The 23,467-nt window shown below is 40.8% G+C and overlaps 1 protein-coding gene across 1 annotated transcript in view; it reads left to right on the top strand.

The window, feature by feature from the left end:
• Nucleotides 1-22,368: 22,368 nt before the first annotated feature.
• The window catches only part of LOC311092562 (putative ATP-dependent RNA helicase DDX5), a 65,661-nt gene continuing 64,562 nt past the window's right edge, over nt 22,369-23,467 (top strand). Inside the window, exon 1 of the mRNA XM_084129376.1 lies at nt 22,369-22,548. Within this exon, the coding sequence (XP_083985502.1) occupies nt 22,508-22,548 (41 nt within the window). The 5' untranslated portion in view covers nt 22,369-22,507. The remainder of the gene's footprint in view (nt 22,549-23,467) is intronic.

Below are 23,467 nucleotides of genomic sequence, written 5' to 3'. Positions count from 1 at the left end.
AACATGGCTACTAAGTGCTCTGGCCCTGCCTTTTAAACAAACATCGCACTTAAAAGGCAGGGCATACGCAATGGCGGGTCTGGCTGGTGATGCCTTGCACACAATGGCTGTGTTGCAAGCATACCACGCTGATCTGCTGAAAGATTTGGACCAAGGTCGGGGTGAAACAGTGAAAACGAGCGTCACCGCACTACAGATTAGCTCTCCGGGCAATTATACAAACAGCCGCAGCGATCGGAGGAACTCGATGGCGGCGATGGTGGCCAGGGAAAGGCATCTGTGGTTGAACTTGGATTGCATTGGGGAGAAAGAAAGCTTTTCTTCTCGATGCACCAGTGTCGCCTTCTGAACTTTTCGGCACCTCTGTTGAGACAGTGATGGGAAAGTTCAGAGAGGCGAAGGCGTGCTCGGCTGCATTAAATCTTGCATAACACTGCGGTCCGAATCTGCACACTTCCTACACCCCAGGCGCTTCTTGCATCAGCCCTGAGGCTGGACCTGTGATGAGTGATTCCTTCAATTTGGATTCTGAACCCTTCTGTAGGTCTGGCGTCGGGTTTGGTAGTAAGTGCGCTCTTTCAAGCTCTTTATGGCCTCCATTTTGTGAATGTCGTTCCCTGAAGTTCCCATATATAGGTAGGCTATGCATACCCTTCCCATAGGACTCCTCTGATTAGAGCTGTCAGGCTTATATAGTGGGTAGTGCCAATCTGTGGTAGTGAACAGGTTGGCCGTATTATACAAAAAATTTCTAGTCAGGCCACTGTTCATCCGAGCATCAAACAGACATTTCTGCGTGAGATGGCTTCTTCCTTATCTGGAGGCTACTGCTGTGTCAAGTAGGGCTGCAACTAACGATTATTTTAATAAATCGATTAATCTGTCGATTATTTTTCCAATGAATCGATGAATCGGATAAAAAAATAAAAATAATTTCCAACCCTTTATTCAAAAACAGAACTGACAGTGTAAATTCACAGTGCAGGTTGCAAATTCACAAACAGGTTGCTCCTTGAACATCCCTGAGCTGTTAAAGTAATTAAAAATACATCTGCCAAATATATAGGCTTTTTTAAAATAAAGTGCGCAAAAAGATGTATATTTTGTTTAAAGGGACCTGAGCTGTCAGATAATATCTCTAGTCTATCCTAATATTAATTATAAATACAATGTATATAAAATATAAATACAATATAAAATAATAAAATAAAAATAAAACAATAAAAACAAATACAATGGATTGACCACCTGGTATGGTGTGTAAGGTATTTTGCAGCTCATCCTTTCCGAGCATATAGTGAAGTTTCTCTGAGTCATTTAGAGTAAAGAATGAAAAATTCAGTGCTGAAAATTGTGGAAAAAATATTCCCCTTGTCGTGGTACTTGGGACAGACAAGAAAGTGTTTTCATCTTCTGTCTATCTGATTCAAATTACAGTCTGCTAATTCAGTGTTAAGAATTTAATTGTTGGTTTTATTTATATTGTTGTCCATTTATCGAACTTCCATGCCTCTTATATAGTAATTATATATTACTATGTACCAATTAAATGCTAAGACACACCCGGTCTCTCTCGCGCACTGTCGCTTGCGGACTCTCGGACACACTCGGTCTCTCTCGCACACTGTCGAGCGCGCTCTCGGACACACTCGGTCTCTCTCGTGCAGTGTCGCTCGCTCGTGGAGTTCGCTTCGCTTTTGTCCAGTCGCATAGCTCTGCTCCGCTCCGCACTCAACTCAACTTTTTTTTATTTATACTCAAAAAATCTCCACGACTTATTGAGTGGCACAATAGTCGCGCGACACAACGAATCGATGATGAAATTCGTAATCGATTCTTTTAATAATCGATTTTAATTGATTTTATCGATTCGTTGTTGCAGCCCTTAGTGTCAAGCTCCAGATAAAACTACAGAATCAAGCGTTGGCCCTCGTCAAGCCACCTTGATAGCCACCTTATACTGGAGCAGTAGTTCTCCTCTCACTTTTGAGAGTCGTTTTGAGATTACAACTCTGAACTTCAGACATATAATATTCATGTGCCGGCCCTCATGGGGCCGCCTCGATATGTGGCTTAAGGCCTATTTATACTTCTGCGTCGAACTGCCGCCGTAGCTACGTCGTAGGCTGTGTGTAGCGCTACCCTACCTTGGGATGGTTGAGTATGCTCCTTTAGAGCCAAAGCACTGCCCGGGCTGACGCCCATGACTTTCGAAGCTGTAGGCCTCCTCGAAACTCTGGTAGCGTAAGATTGTACTTTCCTTGCTTTAAAGGATTGATAGCACTTCTGCTAAGTACACTGCCTGTTGGCAATGTTAATAAGTATAACCAGGCCCACAGAAATGTCTGTGAGAGCACCTAGGCTTCTGATGGCTTTGCAGACATCCTTGCTATCAAGTAGTTAGGCCTTAACAGGCCTCCTTGAAGCCTCCTCCATACGAGTTGGATGCTTAACATTACAAAGGCATTAAATATCATGTTGCAGGCCCCATGAAGCCTCCCTGATTTTAGCCCAGAGCCTGGTCAGTACTTATCAGGTTGAGCATAGTGTTCCAGAATCTATCTGAGGATCGCTCTGTTTGAATACTTAACTCCCTAAGTCTGGTCGGAAGGTCGAAGGACTCTCATGAGGCCAGCCCAAGAGCTGGTGTCGCCCCCCCCTTATTAGAGTGACCAGCCTCCACAGGGCTTTGAAGCACTGGATCTTTGTAGATCCAGGATCGAGTAGTTACTCACCTCGTTTGCAAGGGTTAACAAGCGCTATGCTGAGTTCTACTCTCCAGGATGACGTCTCTATGATCCGGTTTGTGAGTGAACTACTGCCATTAATTGCAGTTTTTCCCTATTGGATTTTGTGAGAGACTCCGTTCAGGAAACAGAAAGGTTGTTGGCAAGACTAGGTCAGTAATTTTGACCAGTTTAGCCTCCCTGGTGGGGTTGACTTCATGTTCCCCTCAGAAAGTGACTGGACGGGACTCCTTTCGGACCCCCTGGCCATATTCCCTTAAAGGAACCCCTTCCATGGAAGCTGTTGGTTCCAAGCCTTTGAGGGGCCTTGGCAGGCCTTCCATTGTTCGGAGGCCACTTTGAGGCTTATAGCTTGGGCAGTGACCGTAGGGAATAATGTCACTGCTAGCCTGTATGTGACCCGAAGGGGGAGTGTGTTCTTGGCATTTCAGGTTGAAACTGCCAGTTCTGACGTTTTTGTCACAAGCCATAATTGGCATGCACTCCCTTCAGCATGGTGGGATTGTACATCGTTCCCCAACACAGTGCAAGGTTTTTGGCCATGGTGTGCAGGTTTCTCGACCTGAGTCCACCCTGGCGATTTATATAAGACACCACTTTTTTCACATAATCAGATGGTTCAGATGTGATCGTGATATCCTAGTAAATAATGGGTTGTATTATTTTTTACATTTTTTTTTAATTTAATAAAAGTGATTTTTTTTTTTCTCTGATGTGCTGGCCATAGTGTTTGTTCTACTTCAGTCAGGTTAGGTATGCAATCTGTTGATAGGTTATAGACTTTCTACTGATATCAACTGTCTTTCACTTTAATTAGATAGTCCTAAAAGATATCTACTAACACTTAGTGGATAATGTCTATTAATAGTCAACTGATCATAAACAATATATTAATCTGTTGATAGGTTATAGACTTTCTACTGATATAAACTCTTTTTCACTTTAATTAGATAGTCCTAAAATATATCTACTAACGCTTAGTTGTGAATGTCTATTAATAGTCTACTGATCATAAACAATTTCTTTGTTGACAAGCAACAAATAAGCAACTACATGTAATCTTTAGTTGACTATCAACAGATTATCTACAAATGGTTAAAACATTTTTTAAAACAGTTTTAAATCAGCTAAAATAATTATTAATTTGATGCACATGAGACCCCTTGAGTAGGATATACAGTATCATATACTTCATATGCTGACATGACTGTTGACATTTAACTGACAGATTGATCTTGAGTTGTTGGTACTCAATCTACAGAAAGTTAGTTGACAATTGAAAGTTAGTCGCCAGTTGGTTAATAACCTGTTGCAAAATAATATTGACAGTCAACAGGCACTTTTTCGTAAAATCTGTAGATTAACACTTGAATTGTACCTTATAGTCTATAGGCAGTCAGTTGAACGTATGTTACTTGTCAGTTGAAACAGTGTTGTTGAATGTCAACTGATGCACTGTTGACAAGCTACTGAATGGCTACTAATAACTAGTAAAGTCTCAACAAACGGACTATCAAAATAAAGTGTTACCTTATTTTCTCCCTGATATTATCAATCTTGTATATAAAGAAGTTCATAAAGTCATTACTGCTGTGCTGCTTGGAAACGTCTGGGCTTGAAGCTTTATTTTTCGTTAGTTTAGCCACTGTCTCAAATACTCGGGTGGCCCGAGTTCGAGTCCCTGCTCGTGGACCTTTCCCGATCCTGTCCCCCGTCTCTCTCTCACCTTGCTTCCTGTCAACTCTACACTGTCCTGTCACAATAAAAGGTAAAAATCACCAAAAAAAAAAATACAAAAAAAAAAGAAAAAGTGGCAGAAGTGATAGGTCTAACATATTTGTAACACGGAGTCGGCTTTGCAGCCTTGGCTAAATGAAGTATACACAAGACTAGATAATGATCTGAGATGTCATCGCTCTGCTGCAGAATTTCAATGGCATCAACATTGATTCCATGTGATAATATTAGATCTAGAGTATGATTACGACAATGAGTAGGTCCTGACACGTGTTGTCTAACTCCAGTAGAGTTCAGAATGTCTTTGAATGCCAATCCCAATGCATCTTTTTCGTTATCTACATGTATATTAAAATCACCAACAATTAGGACTTTATCTGCAGCCAGTACTAACTCTGATAGAAAGTCAGCAAATTCTTTGATAAAGTCTGTATGGTGCCCTGGTGGCCTGTATACAGTAGGCAGCACAAATCTCAAACATGATTTATCATTTACACTAGATAGTGTTACATTAAGCACCAACACTTCAAAATAATTATATTTGAAACTAGACTTCTTAGTAATTCTGAAGATATTACTATAAATTACAGCAACACCTCCCCCTTTGCCTTTCAGATGAGGTTCATGTTTATAACGCAGATGTACACTGAATGGACGGTTGTGATCTAAATTCACTGAGTATAAATACTGCTGTTATTAACCTGTCTCCCTGTGTTAACACTATTAGGCAGTCCGAATGGCTCTGGTGACTCTTGAATGTGCCTTCCCTAAGCTCCAGAAAACAACTGATTATGTTGAAGAAAACGGTCAAAGATTCTGTTATGGGAAAGAGCGGTTACCAGTGTGCACGAAGTGATTACTCAATGACGGGTAAGCTCCTCTTTGGCCAAACGAGGGCAACCTAAGGCAGGGGGTCACGCCGACACTGGGCATCTCCTGATGGGAGGTGTGTTATGTGAGATGGGTATGAGAGTGGAGCAGATAACTGTGAGGCCAGCAGCATCATTACATCACTAAGGGGGGATGAGCTGTGAGAAGTTACGGCAGTCTGACCCAGAAAATGTTAGTTCCTCTATACCACTCACCAGAAACCGCATTCATTGTATGGCTTGTTTTTCATTGTGACAAGTGTCTGCAACTATGGCAGGGGACAACACCCTGAAGAGAAGAAAATTATTGATTAAGAGCTAAAGGGAATGGGTTTTCAAGAGCCAGGTGAGACCATGAGGTGAATGTAATTATTTGTTGTAGAGACAGTAACAAACCCCTCCTTGAACTGCCACCTTACCGTGGTGGAGGGGTTTGAGTACCCGAACGAACCTAGGAGCTATGTTGTCTGGGGCTATATGCCCCTGGTAGGGTCTCCCAAGGCAAACAGGTCCTAGGTGACGGGTCAGACTAAGAGCGGTTCAAAAACCCTTATGAACCCTAGGCCTGGGGTTGGGGCTCGTATGCGAGCGCCTGGTGGTCGGGCCTCCCCCCATGGGGTCCGGCCGGGCTCAGTCCGAAGGAGCGACGTGGGGCCACCCTCCCGTGGACCCACCACCTGCAGGAGGGACCGTAATGGGCCGGTGCTTAGTGGATCAGGCGGCAGTTGAAGGCGGGGGCCTCGACAACCCGATCCCTGGACGCGGAATCTAGCTCTAGGGACATGGAACGTCACCTCTCTGGCGGGGAAGGAGCCTGAGATTGTGCGTGAGTTTCAGTCAGAGATTCCGACTAGAGATAGTTGGGATCACCTCTACGCATGGCTTGGGCTCTGGAACCACACTCCTCGAGAGAGGATGGACTCTTCACCACTCTGGAGTTGCCCATGGTGAGAGGCGGTGGGCTGGTGTGGGTTTGCTTATAGCCCCCCAGCTCAGCCGCCATGTGTTGGAGTTCACCCCGGTAAATGAGAGGGTCGCTTCCCTGCGCCTTCGGGTCGGGGATAGGTCTCTCACTGTCGTGTGCGCCTATGGGCCAAACAGCAGTGTAGAGTACCCGGCCTTCTTGGAGACTCTGGGAGGGGTGCTGGAAAGTGCTCCGACTGGGGACTCTGTCGTTCTACTGGGGGACTTCAACACCCACGTGGGCAGCGACAGTGATACCTGGAGGGGCGTGATTGGGAGGAACGGCCCCCCTGATCTGAACCCGAGTGGTGTTCTGTTATTGGACTTCTGTGCTAGTCACAGCTTGTCCATAACGAACACCATGTTCAAGCATAAGGGTGTCCATCAGTGCACATGGCACCAGGACACCCTAGGCTGGAGGTTGATGATCGACTTTATGGTTGTTTCATCTGACCTCCGGCCGTATGTCTTGGACACTCGGGTGAAGAGAGGGGCGGAGCTGTCAACTGATCACCACCTGGTGGTGAGTTGGATCCAATGGCGGGGGAGGAAGCTGGACAGACTCGGCAGACCCAAACGTACTGTGAGGGTCTGTTGGGAATGTTTGGCCGATTCCCCTGTCAGAGAGATCTTCAACTTCCACCTCCGGCAGAGCTTCGACCAGATCCCGAGGGAGTCTGGAGATATTGAGTCCGAGTGGACCATGTTCTCCACCTTCATTGTCAACGCGGCCACTCGGAGCTGTGGCCGTAAGGTCTCCGGTGCCTGTCGAGGCGGCAATCCCCGAACCCGGTGGTGTAAGGGGAAGTAAGGGATGCCGTCAAGCTGAAGAAGGAGTCCTATCGGGCCTGGCTGGCTTGTGGGACTCCTGAGGCAGCTGACGGGTACCGACAGGCCAAGCGGACTGCAGCCCGGGTGGTTGTGGAGGCAAAAACTCAGGCCTGGGAGGAGTTCGGTGAGGCCATGGAGAAGGACTATCGGTCGGCCTCGAAGAGATTCTGGCAAACTGTCCGGCGCCTCAGGAGGGGGAAGCAGTGCCCTACCAACGCTGTTTACAGTGGAGGTGGGCAGCTGTTGACCTCGACTGGGGATATCATCGGACGGTGGAAGGAATACTTCGAGGATCTCCTCAATCCCACCGTCACGTCTTGCATTGAGGAAGCAGAGGCTGAGGGCTCGGAGGCGGACTCGTCCATCACCCGTGCTGAAGTCACAGAGGTAGTCAAGATCCGCCCTGAGTACCTCAAGTCTCTGGATGTTGTGGGGCTGTCTTGGCTGACACGCCTTTGCAGCATCGCGTGGCGGTCGGGGACAGTACCTTTGGACTGGCAGACCGGGGTGGTGGTCCCTCTTTTTAAGAAGGGGGACCGGAGGGTGTGCTCCAACTATCGGGGGATCACACTTCTCAGCCTCCCCGGGAAAGTCTATGCCAGGGTACTGGAGAGGAGAATCCGGCCGATAGTAGAACCTCGGATTCAGGAGGAACAGTGTGGTTTTCGTCCCAGTCGTGGAACACTGGACCAGCTCTATACCCTCTCCAGAGTGCTGGAGGGTTCATGGGAGTTTGCCCAACCAATCCACATGTGCTTTGTGGATTTGGAGAAGGCATTCGACTGTGTCCCTCACGGCATCTTGTGGAGGGTGCTCTGGGAGTATGGGGTTCGGGGCCCTTTGCTAAGGGCTATCCAGTCCCTGTACGACCGGAGCAGGAGCTTGGTTTCCATTGCCGGCAGTAAGTCAGACTTGTTCCCGGTGCATGTTGGACTCCAGCAGGGCTGCCCTTTGTCGCCGGTTCTGTTCATAATTTTTATGGACAGAATTTCTAGGCGCTCCCAGGGGCCGGAGGGTGTCAGGTTTGGGGACCACACGATTTCATCTCTGCTCTTTGCGGATGATTTTGTCGTGCTGGCCCCATCAGACTAGGACCTTCGGCATGCACTGGGACGGTTTGCAGCCGAGTGTGAAGCGGCTGGGATGAGAATCAGCACCTCCAAATCCGAGGCCATGGTTCTCAGTCGGAAAAGGGTGGTTTGCCCGCTTCAGGTTGGTGGAGAGTTCCTGCCTCAAGTGGAGGAGTTCAAGTATCTTGGGGTCTTGTTCACGAGTGAGGGAAGGATGGAACGGGAGATTGACAGACGGATCGGTGCAGCTTCTGCAGTAATGCGGTCGCTGTACCGGTCTGTCGTGGTGAAGAAGGAGCTGAGCCGCAAGGCGAAGCTCTCGATTTACCGGTCAATCTACGTTCCTACTCTCACCTATGGTCATGAGCTGTGGGTCATGACCGAAAGGACAAGATCCCGGATACAGGCGGCTGAAATGAGCTTTCTCCGCAGGGTGGCTGGGCGATCCAATAGAGATAGGGTGAGAAGCTCGGTCACTCGGGAGGAGCTCAGAGTAGGGCCGCTGCGCCTCCATATCGTGATGGGCTCGGGCATCTTTTCCAGATGCCTCCTGGACGCCTTCCCGGGAAGGTGTTCCGGGCATGTCCCACCGGGAGGAGACCCCGGGGAAGACCTAGGACACGCTGGAGGGACTATGTCTCCCGGTTGGCCTGGGAATGCCTCGGTGTCCCCCCGGAAGAGCTGGAGGAAGTATCTAGGGAGAGGGAAGTCTGGGCATCCCTGCTTAGACTGCTGCCCCCGCGACCCGGCCCCGGATAAGCGGAAGAAGATGGATGGATGGATGGACAGTAACAAAACTTTTTATGATGTTAGTTGCCTTAGTTGGGATGGTACTCTGTCTGTCTTTCTGTTATCGGCCTGCTAAAGCAAGCTGAAGCAAAATAATGATAATGAACCAAAACAACCCAGCAGACTTTTCTAAAATCAAATGAATAATGAACAGACATGCTTTGAAACTGGTTAAGAGACCATGTAAAATTAGATAAAAGCTACAGGAAAATGTGAAGTTTAAAATCTTATTTAAAATTTAAATCTTTTTAGAGTTAACATCAAAAGATATGAATATGAAAATATGAGCGGTTCATAGTCAGGTATGAGATTGTGTGTTTGATGGTGACAGCATTGTATGTTTTATGAGTGTTAATTCATGTTTTTATGTGTTAGTTTGGGGTACTCTTATTTCCTGATTTTGTGGAGATTGTGTCATTAACCTTTGGAATGAGTGTTTTATCATTACAGAAGGCAAATTACAAATATTAAAGAAGCTGATAATTCTGAGTGAATCTAATGAAAAAATTATACAGAACATGTTACGAGCTTTAAGTTGATTGGTCATCAAGCTCTGTCTAGAAGTAATTACTTATTTATGGTGTTGATTTAAATTACTTTCTGGATCAGTTTAAGTATTTATGTAAATTGGAATTGTGAAGTTGTAGATCGCCGTCCATCATGGGTTGAGATAAACGAAAATGTTATAGATTTGAATTTTGACGGCAACAACAAAGTGATACTGTCAATATCAAACTATCCACAGAGCCCCTGACATTTATGATTATTGAATGTTGTTTGACTGACATGGACCAAGTGTATACACCACGACCTGACCTGATAGAAACAATTGATGACTTGGACATTGAAAAATGTTTGTAGATGACTGACTTAAGAGACCAAACAACAGGCCTGAAAAGCAGGATACGCTGTGAGACTCAGGGCCGTTGCCCTTCAAATTATAGAAGATGAGATTGTGGCTTTAAGTAATATTTTTGTTTCAGAGGCAGAGAAAGATGTCTGGAGGAAATTTGGCTGAACGACGGTGTTTGGGTTAGTTTTGCAAACTTTGTTTATCCAAACACCATTATGTTAATTTGATGCACGAGTTGGCTCATGCATCAAAAGGGGGATGGTAACAATTGCCAAAATATGGTTTACCAAGGGGTTCACATTTGCTGAAAGCCATCGCACAGGTGGGGCAATAAATGTTGGGAGGACACTGGGTTTAATTGGGTAAAAGCCCTGCAAGAAGCTATTCTTCTCCCTAACAAAATTGGTGTCTGTAAGTGTGCTAATAACAAGGACTGTTTCAACAGGACACACCAGGGCAGATGTGGCAGCGAAGGCCGCGGCAGCACAGCAGACAAAAGAAACTACGTGTACTTTACTATCTGACAATAACCTCGACATTTGTTTTTCTTTGCAGAGGATGCAGACTTTTGATACAGGGCAGAATGTGCCCAAAAAAATAATGGCTATGGATGAATTTGGCTAACTATCCTGGCCTGGGTTATTATTGTGGCAGAAAGAAACAGTGCCACACCTGCGCAGCGCATAACTTAAAATTTTCCTTTTGCAGAATGTCAGGATGGATTGCATCAAACAGAACTGATTCTGTTCCAAATGTATAAATATTGTTTTGTTAACATAAGCAAAGTGGGTTGAGTGGGGTTTTTCAGGGGAAAAAAAGGACTCTGAGTGCTATTAAGTGAGCAAGAAGCCTCTCACCTTAGACTACACCGACAAGCCTCAACCATCCCATGGAGCACAAAGTGAGGGATCAAGGGCTCGTGCTAGTAACGGCCTCCCTTGCCAACGAGGGAAAGCCCATTGCAACGACTCGCAAAGAATCACCCTGGTGAAGACGGAATGTCCATGGGGCAAACAAAATGATCAACACACCTGGAGGAAGATGTGGACCAACTAATGGTTTAAGTTTAGCTGAAGAATCTGTTTTTGTGATGATTTTGATCATTTTATTTGATTGAAACAAACTAGGGCTTAATATTGACATAGATCTAATAATCTGATTGGTGCAAATGTTTTCAGGAAAAGTAGAAAATCTATTAATTGATGTGAAATATGGTAATAAGCTAGAAAAGGCGGTCGGTAATGGAATAGTCAGAGTTAATTTTGAACAACTACATTGGAGAATGGATAAAATTATAAAACTTTTTCTGGTTAGATTTTATAAAATAGGGCATTAAATAGAGCTTACTGAGTAAAACCATTGCCTGATTGAATTAAAAATTGACAAAATATAGTTAGGGAGATGGAGGTGATATATGGAGATGGGCGTGGATTAATGGAAAAGGCTGAATGTGTAGGAGTTATGATTGTATGTGTTATTCTGATCATTTTGTTATTCATGGGTGAATACGAGTACAGTGAAAATGACAGTCTATCCCAAGGATTAACAAAATTATGCAGACAATACAAGTAGCAGAAGTTACAGTGAAATGTGTTAAATTGAGCTAAGATATGTTTTTTCCTACTATGATCTATACCAGTGGTTCCCAACCCTGTCCTGAAGGACCCCCAACACTGCACGTTTTCTTTGTCTCCCGCATCAAACACACCTGATTCAACTCATCAGCTCATTATCACATGGGTTAATGAGCTGATGAGTTGAATCAGGTGTGTTTGAAGAGGGAGACAAAGAAAATGTGCAGTGTTGGGGGTCCTTCAGGACAGGGTTGGGAACCACTGACTATACTATTTCTTGTGTATACGGAGGTGCCTGAGGGTCTGATTTTATGTCATGAGTGCAATAACAGTGTTTATTCTGTTATTATTGTTTATACTAAATAATTAAGGGCCTATCCTTACAAAAAACAACCTAAGCTTTTTCCTTTTAATCCTTTTTCTACAAGTTTAAGAAGAGTGATCAGTTATACGAAAATCAGAGATCAAGGGTATAAGTATGATGTAATGACTTAAATTTGCTGCATTTTCATTATTATTATTACTATTATTACTACTATTGGTTAATCAGTTATCAGAGAATGATAAAAAGGGGGAATTGTAATGGAAACATTTGATTTTCATTGATTTTCAGTAAACATTGCAATGGAATGTCCTATGTTTTTTTTAATCATTTGTAGTATGAGTGGGAACAGGGAACTTTCCTGTGATTAATGTATGTTTATACACCTGGAATGCATGAGCGAGACACTCGAGAAGTGACTGGGCAGAGGACCTCTGACCCCTGAGGTCAGAGGTCATTTAGTCTGGGGGGTCTGAGGGGTCTACTAGCGACAGATCAAGGCTAGTAGCCATGGGCCTTTTATCTGTGGAATGTGTAGCGAAGCTCTAGGGAAGAAGACCTTGAAGTTGGTACGATAAACAGTATAAAGACTGCCCAGCTCCTTGAATCTGTGTCTCACTCACTCCACAGCGTAACTTCTGTGTGGTTGACTGGGCCTATTCTTGCAAGAATAAATACTTTTTAAAAAGACTCAGAATTTGATTCAGAGTGTCTCTTACGCAGTGATGATGCTTTAATTGAATTTTTGCACCGTGCCCACCTGGGAGGTGAGCTCCTCCAAAGAGTGAGTGTAGCTCCTTCCTGGGCGTTGACACAGAGTGCCTCGCTGACAGATTTTTTAGAGCTGCGGGCTGGGCGACACCAGCACATTCGCTAGGAAATAGTGTCGAGGAAATGTGTCGAGCCGGTTGCTTTCTGTGGGCTCCCTTCACATAAAGCCAGCTTCACTGTTAGCTCGGTTTGTAGTGTTGGCTTGCTGCGCCATTCCTCTCCTATGGACTGGATATATGCGCCAATTTCTCCAGTTGAGTTCCCCTTTAGCTGAACCCTGTTGAGTTCCTCCACACCCCTTCGGCGTTGGACGTGGCGGAGGGTCCGATGCTAGGCCTACCACTCATATGCTCTGGTGGAACTTGTGCTAGGCTGGGTCCATATGTTGCGATCTCTACAGCGATCCCATATGTGTATTCTTCCATGGTACGGCTCCCTGCGGCGAGCCCGTGTCTTCCCTTGGAAGAGCCTGCTCTGCCGTCACTGATCGGTCACTGAACCCCCTGTTTCGGCTGGAGCCACCTCAGTGACATTCCATATGTTGTACTGCCCGGTAATTCGCTCAGTCCATATGTGCTTTTCCACATGTTACCTCCCTACGGGCAGGATGTGGCTTCCGCAGCGTATTCCTTCCAACGAAGGTTAACGCTTTCCCAGTGGTCTTGTGGAACAGCAGTGACTTCCCTGGCCTAAGCCCTGTCCTATCTCCGCCTCAGTATGCGGGAGGATCAGGAGGCTTTTGTCTAGGCACTGGAAGGTGGCAGCACTAGTGGCATTTTAATAGGGATCCCAATCAGTCGACACGTCGAACATGAGCGACTGAAAGGGAATGTCTCGGTTACGTAGTCCCGTCGCCACTATTGCTGGATCACCACTGACTCCGAGCTCCGCTCGGCTCCTCAGCGGAAAACAAGTGGTGCGTGCATCCGCTTCCATGTTTATACCCGCGCTGCGGGGCGGAGCACGAGATGCAATTCACGCACTCCAATGTGCATTGGCTCGTTTTAACAATACTCGAAGATGACAGGCTCCCTAAGCGTGATCCCAATCAGTCGACTACGTCTCCGTTCCCTCCTTCAAGGAACGAGGGTTACATACGTAACCGAGACGTTCCTTAACCTGTAACCAAAAAGACTCACACTTTTTCTATGGTCACACACACCGACACAGCTTTTCCAAGGTTGGATTTTGCCAGGCTCTAACTATAAACAGGAGAGTCGTCTCAAAACATCAAGATAAAACGTTCTTTCTCTCAAGGAGAGGACACTTTAGTATAATGCAGTATAGTAAAGCTTTAACAAAGAAATGGTCCCTTAAACTATAGACTTCAGTGACCCCTGTGACCATTGCTGTCAGAGTACCCTGAAAAACAGATGAATGTATTGACACATGTTGAAGACATTTCTTAACAAAACAAAACATCTTTCCATATTTCATTTCTGGCTAAATGAACAAGCACTGTTACTGCATTCAGATATCAAATACAGACATTAGAGAATACATGAAAAGAACATTTCAGTAATCACACTGGTAACTTCTATAACAAAGTAAAATCTCACAAGCCTAGAGAAGTCATTCAACTCATTTGATATTTAGAAGGAAAAATATTGATTAATACCTTAATTATAATCACTCATTACATATACATTGAAGCAGCAGTTTATTCCAAAATCCACACCCTTCAATACAAACAAGAGTTTGTTGTTAGTTGCCAACAGCACAGCAGCTCCAGACAAACAATGACACTCAAAACCAGTGTTACTCACGTAATCAAAGCAACCTCCACGTCTGTTTTTTTAGGACTTCCTGCTTAGTTGTTTCTCGCGCAGGAAAGCTTTTCTAATATTAACGTGGATTCTAAAGCTCTGTCATGATTATAACCCTTCAATTTCCAGTGATATTCTTATATTTGTAATGTCTCTTAGCCATCTCTCTCTCTACAGTATTTATTCAAATCTCCCTCTTGCTTGTTCTCTCTCCTCCACTGTCATACTGATGCTGATTGGCTACACGTTTGTCTGGTTGTGTCAGTCCGACTTTCAATCAGCGTTTTTCAAATATCGTTACCCCACCTTTGACACAAAACTGGAAACTTGTGAATATTCATGTATGCTCCGCCCAGTGTCACCGAAAATCTCAGACAATGAATATTTCAGAACACCATATGTTTCTAAACCTGGCATCCGTTCTTCGTACCTCGCATAATACATCTGAGATGATTTGACAGATGGCAGATTATTTTATTAGGCAGCTAATATAGGCAGAAAACATAGAAAACATAGGCAGCTGACTTGTTGCCTCGCTGCCCTATAAGGCAATGACTTTGCGCACAAAGGTACCTCACGAAACGTACGGTGCCTCATGATTTCGGACAGACTTCTCAGTATTAAGGTTTAATTATCTACAGCAAAATAGAGTGAGCTTTGGTGAAAACTAAGTGAATATTTAATGACTACAATAGCAACGTCTCTGTAGAAATGACATCATAAGTGGAAAAAAATTATCAAAAATGTGCATTTACACACACACACACACACACACACACATATATATATATATATATATATATATATATATATATAGCCTATATGTCAAGTCAAGTTTTATATGTCAAGTCAAGATTTATCCCACAATTATTTACAGAAACTATTACACCGGGATAACAGAGTTTACATGTTAAAGCTGTGACTGCAGAGACTTCAACATTGTTCGATTTAAAAAAATTAAATAAAAATTCCAGTAAGAGATCCACAATAAGCAGGAAATAGGAAAGGGGTCCTCCACAGAGTTAAAGAGGACCATTACATTGCCTGATTTAATCAGAATTATAAAAAATATGAAAAGTGAGGACACAACTTTGATGGGCATTTTTTCAAAAATGGAAAATATAATTTAAGATACAATTTTTGTATTCTTGGATATATTACAGATCTCTGCCTTTCAATTTAAATGTACATTTTTGAATTTGTACTTTGTTTGGCAGTTTAAAATTGTGACCACATGCTGAGGACAGGTTAAATTACATTTATTTACATGTATAGAGCATACATTTAAAATAATTCTAACTAAACTTTTAAAAAAATAAAAGCAATGAATGCCCTGAGTATCCAGATTTTCAATTTTTTAATTTTTGAAGAATTTCTTTATTTTTAACATAAAGAGGCCTTTTGTGTGTAGAACATGTTTTGTCCTTTATCTCAAGAATCAGTGATATATAACTTTTCGACACCCTTGTGTTTGTTATTATGTATTTATTTGTTTTAAATATATGGGCCATTCTACAGAATTGGTGCAAACTGCTGTCCCTCATCCAAAAAACACATTTGAAAAGCATTTAATTATTAAAATCTTAGATGTTTAAAATCATCATTTATGGGCTACTTTCAATTAGGAGGTGGCTGTCCCAAACCCTAACCCCTAAATTTCAACTTGTGAAAATGATATTGAAATTTTTTTTGCAATTTTTTCCATTTTTGTTTAAAAAAAAATATTTTTGTTATTTTTAAAAAAATGAAGTTAAAAAAAAATATATTTTATATTTTATTTTTAAATCATGAAACTTTATCTAAAAAAAAACGTGTCCTGCATTTTCATGTCACTACCAAAACAGTGAATGTTGTAGTCCATTGGCTGAGACTGATTTTAACCACACCCCTACATTTTTGATCAGGAAATATTCCTGTGTCCCTCTCTCTCATGTGCTATATGGTGAGTAGATTGATCCCATCATTTTGAGGTAAATGTGTTTTAAAGTCTAAAAATCTGTGTGTAACTTTAAGGAATGTCACTACCAAACTCATTTTTTCTGCTATTGAGAAAACTTTTTTGGATGTTATTCCATAAAATTTAGTTGTTATATGTGTTCAACTGTTCTGACCAGTGATTGCTAACCATGTGCTGATTAGCATCTTCGAGCTAGGCTAAAAAGTATCTAAAATTGTCACTACCAAAACAGTCACAACCGAAACATGTCTTGAAGTTTCGGTTGTGACATTATTGTTTTGGTAGTGACAAAAGGGAACACATAATCCTTTATTTGGAGGAATAAACTACATTTTAGTACAGTTATGCAAATAATTACTACTGTAGTATGTTTTAGTAGTGTTTTAGTGTTTTAGTATGCAAGATTCTGTTAAAATTCTGTAATGAGATGAGGTTACAATTACTTAAAGGTGGGGTATGTGATTTGCAAAACGGCCGGCAGATTTTGAAAATACACAACTCAAATGGTCCTACCTTCTTTCCTTTGACTCCACCCATTCAAAGAACATGAGGGGGATGGGGGGAGGGGGGTATGGTACGACCATTTGATTGACACACTTACTGTCCAATGATTCTAGGTGGTCTTGGAAATGATTGGCTGGAGTTTTTCGAGTCCTGCCCGTTCCACAGATGATTAAATTGCTTAATTTTCATTTCAGTGCTTCTAACTCAGTGACTGTAAGGGGTTAGGAATATGATTTCAAGTGATTTTGAAAAAATGGCCAAAAAAGAGAATTACATACCCCACCTTTAAGGTTGCTGTCCATGATACTAGCTTAGGTGTAAGGTTGTTGTCAGTAATGTTAATTTCTATGATTAACTTGACAGGGAGAATGACATAAAACACCAACATGCCTAAAAAAAAATAGAAAAACTACAACAGAGAGACAGAGAGAATACAAACAAAAGTTGAGGGAAGTACGAGGAACACTTAAGGAAAGAAAGAGAAAGAAATAAGAAACGAAGGGAAGAAGGAAAGTTGAAGAGTATCAGTGAATTATCTGACAGGGAGCAAAGATGTCAGAAAAGCATGGAGGAAAACAATACACACACACACACACAGTTCAGTGGTTCTGGAGATTTATCTGAATGAGGAAAATTATTCTGAAATTAATGTTTTACTAGTGCAAAATGTCCGTACAAAATCAGTTTTTGTGTGTTTTTAGTAATTGTTGGTTTGGTGTGTTTGAGTGCTCATTGTTACAATTACACAGCAAAAGTTCAGTGACATTTTTATTTGTGCATGGTAGAAAGCACACAGTGAACTCTGAGAAAACGCTATGCTTGAGCAAACAGCTTGTGAATAGGCAACTACAAATGATGGCCGTGAAAGAGACTGTGAACACACTGAATAGGATATGTTTAGTTGGTGAATAGTATAGGCTACTATTACACAGTAGCGATAACGTTAAGCGCACCAGAATGAAATATAATATTCAGAAGTAAACAGCATAGCTGACTTACAGATTCAGTTAACATCCACAAATGAATAAGCACGTCGATTCAGGGAGCAGTGCAAAGTGCCCGTGCAAAATCAGTTTTTTTGTGTGTTTTTAGTAATTGTTGGTTTCTTGGTAAAGAAAACACATTTTTACTCAAATTAATCAAAATGGATTTATCACGTTTTGGAACCAAACTATAATATTCAGAAGTAAACAGTGTAGCTGACTGAGTGTTTATGTCAGAATGTTTATTTTTAAACCACAACCTTCTAAAAATGATATATTTAACGATATCTTTTAGGGGTGGGAATTGGCAAAAATGTGACGATTCGATAGTATTGCGATATTTGGGCCACGATTCAATATTGTTGCGATTCTTAACATATTGCGATACAGCAAGTATTGCGATTCGATTCTGCGATATATTGCGATTCATGCCCCCCATATTATTCAAAGGCATTACAAAAATTAGGAAAATAAGACTGCTCAACTCACTTCAAATGTCACATTTAATTCTGTGAACATTATCTTCTACACATTAACTGAAGTGTTTTTATATATCTAAATGGGCACTCTTAAAATCAGTAAATCAAGCATTATATTATGATAATCAAGCATTAGCCTATTTAATGATATAACTTCAGTAATTAGAACTAAAACTTGATAATCATGCATGAATGCATATTTGTCATTTTAACTGAACTTGCTTAAGATATTGTTGGTCATTCAGTGTTTCTGTAAAACAATAAAAAATAGTAATTATTATTAAAAGATAATCCTATTACTAATTCTACTACTAATAATGACAATATACAACCATAGTCTATAAAAAAAAATATATAGTATAGGCCTACAACACATGAGCTGCTGGGTTCATGAATGTTAATCACCTTGACAGCGTTCGTTCGCTCTGATTTGCTGAAATTGAAAACAGGGATGATCATGAGTGCCATCCAGTAAGATTGCCGTTTGCGCATTAGTTCGCCCACTACCGGAGAAACCGCCATCTCTTCTGCTTGTTCTTAAAAGCTGAATAATCCCAGATGAACTCAGTTATTTTGACAGGAAAATACAAACAAGAATATCATGTAGCACGTCAATTTTGCGTGGTATAATGTAAGACTCTTTCTCGCTCTCTTTGCGTGCGTGAGAGAAACGCGACAGCGAGCGCGCGCCTTCACACTAGAGTTTACGGTACGTCACACACAGGTACGCTGAGCTGAATGATCGCTTGACAGAGAGCGAAACTCTCAAGCGCTCAGTCAGTGTTCAGCGAGTGGAAATATATCTATGCTAAACTTATACTTGGCATCTACATTTTCATTTGAATTTCCTGTTGAATGCACGACAACAAAGCACTGCAACAAGCGCTTCATTGTGGATGTAATACGCAAATGCAAATTATCAGAGTAAACTCCGAGAAAACCAATGGAGAAAACCCTAAAGTAAAACAGATAATTTTATAATTAAATATTGCGATACTTTGCGCTACTGTATCGATATAATTGCGTGCGCAAAATATCGCGATACTGAACAGAATCGATTTTTTCCCCCACCACTAATATCTTTAGCATTTCTCATCCAAACAACGTCAAACTTGGCACTGCACTTACTCGTGCCCGTATCGAGACACCTGTCGAGTTTGAAATCCATCGGACTAACGGTTCGAGAGATATGCGAATAACAGACACACACACACACACACACACACACACACATTTCTGTAATTTATAGATGGATGTAAACACAGACACACACACACACACACACACACACACACACAGTTCAGTGGTTCTGGAGATTTATCTGAATGACTCATAAGCAAAATGTTGAAAATGTGAAAATAAAACAAAGTGGTTCTGAAACAGTCTACATTGTAAGCTGTTGTTTTTTTTAGGAAGAAAAATCTATGAGCATACCTCTTCTCACTTGCACCTCAAGACCCAAAGTATAGAATAGCTCAGAAGAAAAGAACAGAAGTGTTCTTATAAGATTACTGTCAGATGTGTGTCTGCTATATGTACTGATTGCATATGTGCATCATAGTTATTTATTTATATTAACATAAAATGTGGACAGTCTGATTCAGCCATGGCGAACTAAGTATTGTGGTCACTACCAAAACATTACTGTCACTACCAAAAATGTGCAGTCACTACCGTAACATGGGATGTTTTGTCAAAAATAAAGTATATTGAATTATCAAATAAGATGTTATGATAGTGTTTGGTTCAATGCATATTCAAACTAATGAATCCTTAACTTTGAAATCAGTACGATAAACTTTATGCCTTCTACAAAGAAAGATTGGGTTCAAAATACAACAAATCTCATAAATTACACTTAAAATATTATTAAAATTATAATCTTTATTGATTTAACCTGTAAAAATATTTTTTCAAAAATAGAAAAAATATATATTTATAAGGTAGATGTAAACAAAATCTTAATAGGTCATTATAAGCCTTCTTAATAAATTATTTAATATTGTGTTTCGGTAGTGACAAATTTGGGGAGAAGGAAAATATTCCAGCATTTTCTGAAAATACAATATGAGAATTAACTGCACAATTACTAGAAAAGCGTACCTTGGATATTATACAATTTGCATACATGCAAAATTTGTGGGAAAAAACAAAAAAAATTCAAGATGTTTCCAACTCTGACTTTGCACCAATTCTGTAGAATGGCCCATATATATATATATATATATATATATATATATATATATATATATATATATATATATATATATATATATATGTATGTTTTTTCCCCCACAAAGTTGGTTGCTGACATAATTAAGACCAACAACCTAATCTTCTTTATCCTTACACCCGTGTGCTTCATCAGTGAAAATAGGTCCTAAAGTTCCTATGTTGCGACGTGTTTTAGAGAAAATACAGTATTCGTGTATTGTATTGTTAATTTAGTACATTATTCTTTGATCTGACTACAAGAAAAATGAATAAATGGGCAAATACTAACTAAAAACTAGTGCCTCTAATGCGCATTGATATTTCTAGCATGCGATCAAGCCCAATATTATCTGTCTGCAGTCCCGGAGGCTGCATTTTCAGGACCCCACTTCTAGGACCCTATTTTTTTGTGACAGCGCCACCTACCGACTCGGAGAACCGCAGTCTCAGGAACGCATTTCCAGGACCCTAGTTTTGGAGGACCGAAAAAAGTGCCACCAAGGCAGTATTTCCACCCAGTTTTAACTACATTAGAGTTTTACAGTTTTTTTAAAGTTTTATTACACACAAATACTACTCAAGTAAAATAAACAAGGAATCATGTTATAGTCTTTTCAGTCAGATCGACCACATTTTCAAGTACAGAGGGAAGACAGGGATGACTCTGGGGGTAGATTTAAGATTGTGTTTATTTTACGAAATAATATATATAACAACTAAACTTCAACACACACAAAAACAAATTTGTTCATGACGTGAACCACATAGACAGAACTTCATGGACAGCATCATCACTGACTCCTAAGAGAGAGAAAGAGAAGTGAATTAAATAAGGACATTTAGTTGAAAATGTTCTACTCTCTAATTTTAAATTTCATATTTAAAAGATCTTAGTTACCACAGAGTGCACACACATATACGATACAAAAATAATGATATCAATCTTCATAACAATTAATGTTCATAATAGCCTACTATTATTGCATACTGTTCAAAGATTTGAAAAAAAAAAATGATTTTGATGTTGTGGGAACAAAGGTTCTAGAAACACTCATGTCAATAAAGCCCATCTGAACTGAGAAAAAAGAAAATAGAGAGAGATGCAAGAAATCTGAATAGAAATAACATATTATACATATGATATGTGTTTCTTGAAAAACATTTTTAAGTAAATTTCATATAAATAAATAGACATAAATTAGGCCTAAGCCTAGTACTTAACCAATTTATTTATTTATCTTTTGTCATACTATTGCCTACCCTGAGCTGTGTCCTTGAAAGCACTTCATATACAGTACACAGTAAATGACACAATCTAACACGTGGTATTTTAACAGTCAGTTATTATGATGGCCTCTCTGTTATGTCTGACTATTAAAATGTCATATGTCTCAACCAACTTTATAAAACCATGTCAATGAAGAGACTAGCCTACTCATAACATGTAGGTCTGTGGGTAACGTTAAACAGACTGACTGAGAGCACGTGACAGTGAAAACATTACGATTATTTTAACTGAATTAAAATGGAAAAACAATGAGTAATTAACAAGCTTTGAGAACGAACATGCTACAGTTTATTGTGCTGTCAATAAGTCAACACTGGCTTAGCATGCAACAGTTCCGTTAAATGAATGTGCAAACAATTAATTTTACAGCATTAGAGGCTAATATATGATGGCTATGCATTCAAGACTATTAATTTACCAAATCCCCATTACGTTGGCTACGTTAACTTTCCAATGAAATGCATCACAATTGTTTTTAAAGTTTAACAAATAAAAATGTATTCGCATTTGATACTCACACTCTGATTGTCATCCATCTTCGCTGGTCCTCTAATTCGGTAGGTGGCGTTGTCACTAAAAACCTAGGGTCCTAGAAATGCGGTCCTAAAAGTGGGGTCCTGAAAATGCAGCCTCCGATTTTGCAGGCAGATGCTACTCGATCAAGCGACATATCAGCGGCCATTTTGCATTTTCCTTCCAGGCTTTGTCGACCAACATCGGATTAATTTTCCATAAATAACAAAAAATCTTTTATTTTCATATTGTCTGACTTGCCATTACAATTTACAACATGCCTGGATATTCAGATAGAGATCGCGGCAGAGACAGGGGGTAAGCTGAGTCTTTCTTTTATCGTTTAGCTGCTAATGTATTTTAACAGCGCTGAGTAAAATCGTGCTGTTTCGGGCTAACGTTATTAAAAATCCTCTCGCAGATGATAATATACCACACCTTTGTTAAACTTCATCATTTTATTGCATCTACCCATTCTATAAGCGAATACCATTAGTAAATACTCAATCCAAATGCATTTGAACACTTCACATAATCTGTTGTATTTATTTTAGTGTTGTGTTTTTAGGCGATATCGGGTGCGGATTTCAGGGGTCCGTTCTTCGTACGTCGCTTAACGTTAATACATCTGAAATGATTTGACAAATGCCAGATCTTTTAATCACAATAAACTGATCTCCGGCTAATTTGGTTCTTCAAACGAATCTGCGGATATTGATTAAATATCTGGATTAAGTTGTCTGGGATTACTGCGCGTTCTTGTGTGTTCATTGGAAAGGGCAGTCAGATATATCGATATTCGAAATAATGATCAGCAATGCAGCGATTGGCTAGTAACGTTAGTGGTGTACATTTTGATTCTTTCCAGGGACTCATTCATTTTCAGTTCGTTCACCAAAATGATTCGTTCAGATTCGTTCACTGATTCGTTCAGTGACAATTTCTTCATATTACGTAAATACTGCAGCAGGTGGCGAAAAATAGTGTATTTTATGCTATGTTTTAACGAACGTTACAAAAAAATGATTCGGCTTTGTTAAAATGTGTGCCTTATTTACTAAATTAATAAAATAATTCTAAATAAGTGGTTCAGATGACCAAAGCAAGGTTTTCTTGCTTAATTAACATTTTAATTGTTTGGTCAGACATACACATTCATAAATCTGGGATTATATAACGTTGAGTTATGTTCTGTATGTTAATATGAATATATAAACAATTGTATGTGCACACCTAT

Source organism: Abramis brama (genome assembly GCF_963993115.1).
Source record: "Abramis brama genome assembly, chromosome: 11".
Lineage (NCBI taxonomy): Eukaryota > Metazoa > Chordata > Actinopteri > Cypriniformes > Leuciscidae > Abramis > Abramis brama.
The sequence above is the reverse complement of the archived record's forward strand: the minus strand, read 5'-3'. Positions and strand labels throughout refer to the sequence as shown.